This window comes from Magnolia sinica, chromosome 9, assembly GCF_029962835.1.
Source record: "Magnolia sinica isolate HGM2019 chromosome 9, MsV1, whole genome shotgun sequence".
NCBI lineage: Eukaryota > Viridiplantae > Streptophyta > Magnoliopsida > Magnoliales > Magnoliaceae > Magnolia > Magnolia sinica.
The window spans coordinates 83001697-83011422 of NC_080581.1; the positions used below are offsets into that span (position 1 = coordinate 83001697).

Genomic DNA, 9726 nt, shown 5'->3' on the forward strand with positions numbered 1-9726 from the left:
ATATATATATATATATATATAGAGAGAGAGAGAGAGAGAGAGAGAGAGAGAGAGAGAGAGAGAGAGAGAGAGTTTCAGAGGAAGTTCCATCTCTAAATGTTTAACGCCAGAGAGTCCCTGTTTTAATGGGATTCCTATTCCGGATTTCCTAGAGTGATTTTCGGCCGAGATAAGGCCGGATCTTCCTCTCTCACATTCAGGGGGAGATTCTCTCCGGAATACTCGTACTGCCTCTCTGGCAGTGGTCGATTTGGTCAGCTCGAGATGCTGGGGAGCTTGAGACTTAAGCTCGTCCCCATGGATTCCTTATCTATGTTGTAGACATTCCTGGTGAAGTGAATCCTCTCCTACTGAGCTTTGTCCTCTGATGACTCAGCTTGATAACTCGTCTCTAAGCTGGATGAACTCCCCATCTTTTGATGATGGCCCTTCTAGTTGGGCTTTGGTCAACGTAGCTTATGGAGTTTTCCTTAGCTCAGAAGCATACCACTTATAGATCACGTTTATTCTCCCCGTGTGAGAGTATAGTTCGATTTTCCCCACAATAAGGCGCACATGAATTTTGGATTTGCCTGAATTTTAGACTCATGTCCTATTTCCATGTTGGTGGAGTGAATTTATCACGAGTATTTTGTGGACCACATAGATTTCGACAACAGGTTGCGGAAGAGATTCTTATATTGGGGCACAAGTAATTCACTTCCAAGATAGTGGTGCGAAGCTAGGGTATGTCAATGGATCAGCCTAGCTGGACGTGCTTTTCAGCCTAGCCCACCATGGGCTGGACTTGGGCTGAAGCTTAGGCTCAAGGGCCAAGTTTGTGGTTGTAACTCAAGCCTGTTTTCTCTTGGACTCACTTGTCCAACGATCATAACTCAGGCCTGTTTTCGAGCCTGTTTCCGCTAAGACTCACGTGTCCAAAAGCCCAGGGCTGTTTTAAAAATTTCCCTCCCTTCCCTCTTAAAGTCCCGCCTCTCACTTTCCTGTTAACCATACCTCTCTCTCTAGCTAGGCACCTTCACGTTACCAGCATCTACGTGATGGCTGGAGAAGAAATTTTGAACCTTTTTCTCTACTTTGAAATTGTGAAATAGAATGCGTATTGACTATACTTTGTGGGGCCTACTGTATTTCTTTTATCCAGTTCGTCCATTCATTTTTCCAGATAATTTTAAAGCATAAGCTGTAAAATGAAGCATATTCAAGGCTCAAGTGGATCACACCACAGGAAACAATGTGAATTGAATGTCCACCGTTAAATTTTCTTGCGGACCACAATAGTTTTAGATCAAACTGATATTTGTGTTTTCCCTTCATCTATGTATGTGCGATCTTACGAACAGGTGGGATGACAAATAAACATAACTATGGGCTTTAGGAAGGTTTCAATGCTGGAAATCATTATTCCCGCTTCTTCCTGTAATGTGGTCCACTTGAGCTTTAGATATACTTTAATTTTTTGACTCATGCCCTAAGATGATCTGGAAAAACAAAACGGATGGCTTGGATAAGACACATACAACTCCGGTGGGCCCACAGAGTTTACTCTGTACTTACTCCTTTCTCTTTCCTCTTCCTATCTTGGTTGCAAAAATATATCATGAGGTATAGGAAATGTATTTCTATTAGAGATAATACCTCGATTCTCTAACAGAGTGTGACTATGGAGATGTAGGCATTAACTTGTGATCTCCAAGCCGGTTCCATCTATCTGCTACGGAAGGTGGGCAGTTGCCCTTTTCACTTGTATTCCACTCTCCCTTTCTTGGACTCGGCCTTGTATAACTAATACGGGTTAAGACTTTTGATAGTAAGCATTTATGTTATGGTGTGCCATGTTTAGATTTCCAAAAGGCATTGTTCTGGTAATTGTGTAAATACATTCTAAGATTAGTTAATCAAATGTCAGGATTGAAGTACAGCCATAGTTGTCTTGTCATCTAGAAACAAAACATGTCAGTAGACCAAAATGAAACAGAAATAAAAAGAGTTGGGACAAGTAAACTAAAATTCCATTCATCATTCAGTCATAAAAAAGTCATTAAATGCATATATACTTTTTTCCAAGCAAACTTTGATTTAGTCTTCATCACTCATTATTCTAATTCTGACCATCCATTTTAATAAAATATTTTTAAAAAAGACAAATTATCTAAATACCATCATACAACCCTTCCATAAATCCATCATAACTCATTCAAATGATATCAAAACCGTATGTACGGTTTTATGAAGCACACTTCTGCACTTTTCCAGAGCCACTCCAAATCAGTGGGTCCCCTAATAGAGGTCGCCTAAACACAAGAACTCTAACTAGGCAACTGTACAACCATTTGTGACAGCTATCACTGCAAATTAGGCATGAAAGATGCAACCATTCATGTTCTTTTTTCCCCTATTTTTGAACATACTCGGAGATGAGACCTGGTCGGTGTTATGATAAACAGAGGAATGAATACAGACTCATCAAGAAAGTGGTCAAAGGTAAGAATTGCCTCATGTTCATTTACTTCTTCATGTTTCCCAGTCATTAGTCATTAGATGAGCATTGAGCATTCTAAATAAAATATATAATCAGTGGCAGGTTGGACTGGTGTATGATTCACAAGTGACCATCAGTGTAATCCTGAATACATGGCTGGCACTACATGGTAGCTCTCCTTCTATTAATACACTGCCAAGCTTATATTTATGGCAAGATATTTACAGCTTAGTGCATGTTTGGATTTTATTATTATTATTTTTTATTTTTTTATTGAGATAAGCAATGCTGGATTTATTTAAATTTTACACTTACCTACTTTTAGGCTCTTGTAACTCAGAGCACTTTGGGGCCCACAATGATGTTTATTAGTTTTATCAGATCATTTTTGGATGTGGCACAAAAATGAGACAAAAAAAATCCTTAGTAGCCACACCATAAGAAACAGTGGGGATTGAATACCTACCAATAAAACCGTACTCAGTCCAAATCATTGTGTATTATTATTATTTGGTAGGTCCAGGTCTGGCTGAGTCCAAATCATTGGTGTATGGGATGGACTGGCCCGTCCAAGGAAGCCCAGTCAGATCAGTTCAAAAGACGAGCCTAAAGCAACAGACGCAGCCTGGTCAAGGAAGTCCAGCCTGACCAGATCAAAAGGGGGGCCTGAAGCAACCCCAGACACTGCCTGTTGATAGCCCAATGTATGTGGCTGGAAAGTGTGGGATGGTAATGAGAGAAGACAGGCAGGGGTGGCAGGGCATTGATGTGTTGATGGTTTGTGAAGACTTTTGAACCCAAGACCATGGCATTGGTATGAACAGCTGACTTGAAAAAAGATTCACTGGGATGGCATGATTTTCATTATCAAGATTGATAGAGAAATTTCTTTGGTCGTTTCTCAATGGAGCATTGTTCTTCATATGTAATTTTTGTAAATTTCGGAATTACATTGCTCCAAATCTCAATCAAGAAACAGTTCAGTTTCTACTGAATTCAGTTTCTACTGAATTAGAACTGTAATATCACAATGTATGAAATTAATGTAATTTTTTTCTTTGTCAATTGATAAGCAGGCCTTTTCCTTTTGCTGGTGAGCTGGTCTTTGGTGGATCAAGTTAAGCTTATTGTGTCCTAGAAATTAAGGGATTGTTTGGATGTCTGCCAATCAATGGTCTGTGGGATAGTAAGTCATCTCAACCACATTTTGTGGGTGTAGGAGTGTTTGGCAAAACCATCTTAGAAAAGAAGCTTTTGACAATAAGAAAGAAGGTTAGGGAATAGGATAAGATCAACCTGGCCCTCTTCGGTCCTTAGTTGAGTCATGACTCGCCCGAGTCATCCTTATTTTTAATAACGACTTGTGGTGCCGAATCAGATCAGAAAATCATGCCCATTGAGGATGTAGATTGGATACTGCCCTTGAATGTAGCAACATTGGTTCAAGCCCGACATGGCAGGTGTGATAGGTAGAGCCCAGTCTCTCAGAGATGAGGCCAAACATGCTATGCATTGCCCCATCTTTGACAATCTAGGCTCCACCATTCACTTCCCATGTCCTGCCTATGCCAATGTCAGTGGAAGCAGGGGTAGAACATAATCTGCGTGGTTTATTTATTCTCCTAGAAAGCTGTGTAGATAGTGACAATGGAAAGAGGAACAAGAACTGCATGGTGACGCTGCCACCACAGATGTTCATGGTGACATGATGTGGTGGGATCTGAGTGGAACATGTGTTACTGTCAGGATGGGCCTGGTTGGGTACATATTCGACCTAACCATACTGACCCTGCCCATGGCAACCTGGCTACTGGTCGATGCTGTGGGTCCCACCATGATATATGTACTTTATTCATGTTGTCCATTCATTTTTCCAGCTCATTTTAGGGCATGAGCCCAAAAAGGAGATCCAAATCTCAGGTATACCACACCTGATCAGGAAGACTGGTGATTGAATGCCCACCATTAAAAACTTCCCAGGGACCACTGTAATGTTTATTTGCTGATACAACATTGACACAACACAGATACATGGGTGAAGGGAAAACCCTAATACCAACTTGATACAAATTTTATGGCTCTCAGGTAGTTCATAATGGTGGGCATCAATCACCACTGTTTCCTATTGTGTGGACCTCTTGATACTTGGATTTGCCTAACTTTTCAGCTCACGTGGTAAAATGAGCTGGAAAAATAGATAAACCATACGGATAAAACACTTACATCATGGTGGGGCCATGGTGCTTTTCCAGCAGCGAGTCAGACGGATTAGGTGTTACATGGGTAACACATTAGTGGTTGTTACTCTGATCATGGGGTCCACCTTTATGAATGTATTATATATCCATGCATTCATTCATTCTTCCAGATCAAATATGACGTGGTCCCAGAACTTAATCAGATCCAAATCTCAAGTGAACCACGCTACAGGAAACAATGTTGATTGAATGTCACCATTAAAAATTCCCTAGTGCCCACCGTAATTTTTCTTTGCCATCCAACCTGTTGATAAGGTCAAAGGGACCTGATTGAAGGGAAAATACATAAGATCAGCTTCATCCAAAACTCTTATGGCCTGCAATATGGTTTTAATTGTCAATCACAACAGTTTCCAGTGGTGTGGTTCACCTGAGATTTTTGGATCTGAGTAACACACACCAACGTCTTATCGGGTAAGACCTAATCTACTCCGGCATCCCACAAGGTCACCATACATATTGTGGTAGCAGGCTGAACACCCAATCTGAGTCCTGGAAATACCTTCATGTGTGATCCACCGTAATTAATACTCTCTAAAATAGAGTCTAGTGTATTATTATTGGATGCATTGCGCCTCAACCTTTCCACTTTGGTTCTTCTTTCAATGGTTTGATACATGTGCTTCAGCTATTGTGCAAAAAGATAACAATTCTGATAATATATTAGAGAAATACCTCGATACTCTTGTAGAGTACAAAGGTGCCATTGACAATATGCAGGCTACTCGAAAATTGCATAATTCAAACTAAACTGTTTAAATTATAGTTTTTCAATTAGATGGACCACCAACAAAATTCTAAGCTTATCTGATAGATGGACCCTATCCAGTTTCACCCCATGAGTCACCCAGACGATTTGCCAATGACTCGGTTATGTCATGTATTGACTAGAGATCAGATAACAACTTGAACAACCGTAGTGCCAATAATATAAGACTCAAGTAGTGGAAATTGAATAATTAATACTCTGTTTAGAAAATTAACAAAACTAATTAAATGAAAGCAACAAGTATGAACTACAAAACCATCAATATATAGATTTTTTTTTTTTCCCAGAAAGGTGGGAGCACACCACCTGTAACTTTGTTGATTTAACAAAAATGTGTACAAACATGCAGGTGGGCTCCACATAAAGGGGACATGCCTCGCCTATTATATAGCCATAAACATATACTTGAATACATCATATACAAAAATATAAATATCATCCTTCTTCTCTTACGCTTCTATTCCCTTGAGTTCTTTCGCTCCTCCTAGCTCCAATCCTCTCAGCATCGATGCATTAGAATAAATGCCTCACATGGAAAAATCAACATAAGCACTTTATCAATAAATATAGTGAATTCTCTCATTCCATTTGTCCAAAGTGCTAGAGTCCAAAAAAGGATTCCCATTCCCACTCCATATCCAACTCCAAAGCCAATCCACATGGATTTCCAGTCATATTTGCTTTCCGATTGTGCCAATGGTGGTGATGCATGTGCCTCAACATGTTCACATTTCTTTGACAGTGGAGTGCCACATAATCCCGAGTTCCCAAGAAAAGATTTATTCGTGAATGTATTGAATTGCTGACCTTGTGGTATGCTTCCAGTGAGGAGATTTTGCGAAAGGTCCAACACAGCAAGGAAGTTTAGCTTTGTCAGCTGCCAAGGAATCTCTCCAGACACATTATTATGTGATAAATCCAATGACTCAAGAGCTTTAATGTTTCCAAGTGATGCTGGAATTTGGCCTGTGAAATGGTTACAAGACGTGTTAAGCACAACCAATGACTTTAAATTCCCAACCGATTCTGGAATGTCCCCATGAAATTGTTATTTGAGAGATCCACTACCGTAAAAGCAATAAGGATCTTTACCAACTCCATCTCTAGCCCTTTACTCACGATAGCCACTTTATCTTGATAGTATCCACTGCCAAATGTTTTGTTAAGAAATTGAGATTGAGATTTGGTCTCCATCATTGCTTTCCAGCTCTTAAACATATTTGATGACAACTCACCTATGAAGCTATTGTCAGAGAGATCAAAGATTTGTAATAGTGGAAATGTATGATTTGCTTGGGGGTGCCCAATGGTTCCATGAAATTTGTTGGATCCCAAGATGAGAATGTGCAACTGGGATAAATTTTCTATCTAGAAAGGGAAGGTGTCATGTATTTGATTGTTTCCAAGGTTTAACACATCTAGCTTCTTGCACCTGGCCAAAGAACTTGGCACCTGTCCTTCCAATTGATTTCCATTGAGATCAAGTGTCTCTAAAGTGCACTCCTCTTTGAATGTTTGAAGCAATGGGCCATGAAATGCATTTCCTCCAAGATTCAACACAATGAGGGCATCACTGATTTGACCCAAACATGGTGGAATAAAACCACTGAAGCAATTATGAGACAGATCGAGGACTTGTAAGGAAGTGCAATTACAAATAAGTGAGGGAACTTCTCCACTAAAATGATTACTTGAAAGTGAAAAGAAAATGGAAGATAAAGGAGGGATTGGAATTGAGCCTTTTAGCTTGTTAAAGCTTAGGTCAAGATATTGCAACGAGCTTAAAGAATGATAGGGAAATGGTTGCTCTAATCCCTCAAAAGCATTGTGAGAAAGATTCAAATAAAATAAAGTACCGTTTCCCAACTTCCATAGCCAGTTTGGTATTTCACCATTGATTTTGTTGTTGGAAAGATCCAAAGAGTAAATCCTTTCTTGGTTTATCAGGATGTCTGGAAATTTAGCAATGTTACATGATCTTAAGAGCAAAGATAGAATCTGGGGTAAGGACATGGAGGTTGAATTGCTCCTGCCATCATGGACTGACAAGTTGTTATCTGAAAGGTCGAGGGAATAGAGGTTCTTAAGGTTTAGGAGTAAGCCAAGGTCCACATCACCACTGAAATTGTTTGATGAAAGAGAGGTATTGAGGCTTTGTGAGTTCAAAGATGGACATCAGAATAGGCCCCTCCAACTTGTTGTTATCCAAGTTGATTTTCTCTAGCACAGAAGAGGATGCATTTTGGAAATATTCAAGCTGACCACTAAATTGGTTTTCTTGAAGATGCAGCTCTTGCAAGGATGGGAGTGAAAACAATGACGATGGAATGGTCCCAATGAGTGAATTGTTGGACAAATCAATGATCTGCAGCACTGAAGAGGATGTGTATTGGAACTTGCCAAGTTGACCACTAAATTGATTATCTTGGAGATACAGCACTTGTAATGATGGGAGTCAAAACAATGATGATGGAATGGTCCCACTTAGTGAATTGCCGGTCAAAAAAATGATCTGTAGCAGTGAAGAGGATGCGTATTGGAACTCGCCAAGTTGACCACTAAATTGGTTATAATGGAGATACAACCTTTTCAATGATGGGAGTGAAAACAATGACGATGGGATGATCCCACTAAGTGAATTGTTGTACACGCTGAGCCATTGAAGATTTTGAAACTTGTTGCCATAGGAAGAAGGGATTGGACCGCTGAAACCGTTGTTTGAAAGATCCAAATGCATGAGTTTGTCCAGCTTCACAAGCCACGATGGCAATGGTCTGCTGAAACCATTGTATGACAGATCCAAATGCACTAGTTTCTCGAGCTTCACAAGCCATGATGGCAATGGTCCACTGAAACCATTGTACGAAAGATCCAAATACATGAGTTTCTCGAGCTTCACAAGCCATGATGGAAATGGGCCTCCTGGATAGCAAGAACTGAGTACTAACGTGGTCAGCTGTGTGAAATTACCGTACGAATCTTGTAGATTGCTACAAAATCCGGTGGCGGATAGGTACAACTGCCTGATAGTATTGTTTGGAGGGATTTCGCCAGCTGTGAGGAGAGGATTGTATCCTACATCCAGGGTTTGTAGATTTGGCAGGCTGAAAAGACTCTTGGGTATGGCTGAAGAGAGATTGTTTCGACTGAGGTGGAGTTCAGATAGGAAATGGAGCTTGGAAAGGGAAGGATGGATGGGGCCTGAAAGATAACAATCTGTCAAGCTCAACTTGCGGAGAAGAGGGAGTGCCGAGGATAACGCTAGGCCCCACTCGCTGCTCTGAGCTGAGATTTCTACATCATCGAGATACAGTTCTCTCAAACTCGAGAGATTTTGGACGAATGCTCCAATGTTCGGGATTTCGAGTTTCAGCAATTCAAGGTATGAATCATTGTAATATCTATTGTCGGATAGATCGAGGGACATCAAAGTGGTCAAGCGTCGGATTTCCAGCGGGATTTGGCCATAAAAATGCAAAGAAGAGAGGTTGAGATGGGTCAAACTGGTGAGCTGCTCAAACCCAGATGGGATTGGAGAGGGATCAAACTCATTGGAAGCGAGGTTGAGCTTCTGCAGGTTCAGAAGATGAAAGAGGCTTACAAAATCAATCCGACCGGAGATACGGAGCTCACTGAGGTCGAGACTGGTCACGTGACCGGTGGCACCATCACATGTGATGCCTTCCCAAGAGCAGCAATCCCTATTATCAGGATTCCAAGAGGATAGTGTGGTCATGGTATACTCAGAAGAGAAGTTAAAGCCCAGTTTCAGGTGGAGCAAAGCGGAGAAGTGATCTTCAATGCATTGGTGTTGGGTTGACAAGGCCGTACTATTACTGACATTGGCAAAGACAAAAGAGGAAGTGGCAAAGACAAAAGAGAGAGAGAGAAGGAGGGAAGAGAGTAAGAGAAACCTAATTATAGAGAAGATGGGAAGTGGAAAGGCTTTATTAGGAAGAGAGAGGAGGAGGTGATCCATTTGATTTGGTCTGGGGGACTTGTGATGGTGTAGGAAGAGAATAGCTGGGGAGGCATTATAGAGCCGAGAGGGAGGGGACGCGGATGTCTTGCCAAAGCCATAGGGCGGGAAGTTCCTGCACTAGAAACCTAGGTGGGGCCACCGCAAATTTTGTGAGAAATCCACCCCGTCCATCCGTTTTTTGAGATGATTTTCTAAAATGGGGCCAAAACTGAGGCGGATTCAATTCTCACGTAGG

General features: G+C 41.0%; 1 protein-coding gene across 1 annotated transcript; it reads right to left on the reverse strand.

Annotated features, from left to right (window-relative positions):
* Positions 1 to 7964: 7964 nt before the first annotated feature.
* Positions 7965 to 9245, reverse strand: LOC131255258 (receptor-like protein 7). The gene has a single exon (XM_058255951.1). It carries the CDS (start codon positions 9243 to 9245, stop codon positions 7965 to 7967), a length of 1281 nt encoding a protein of 426 aa, XP_058111934.1.
* Positions 9246 to 9726: the final 481 nt, after the last annotated feature.

What these genes read in the sequence shown, in the direction of transcription:
- LOC131255258 (XM_058255951.1), bottom strand. Translation starts at nt 9,245, where the DNA reads ATGACCACACTATCCTCTTGGAATCCTGATAATAGGGATTGCTGCTCT.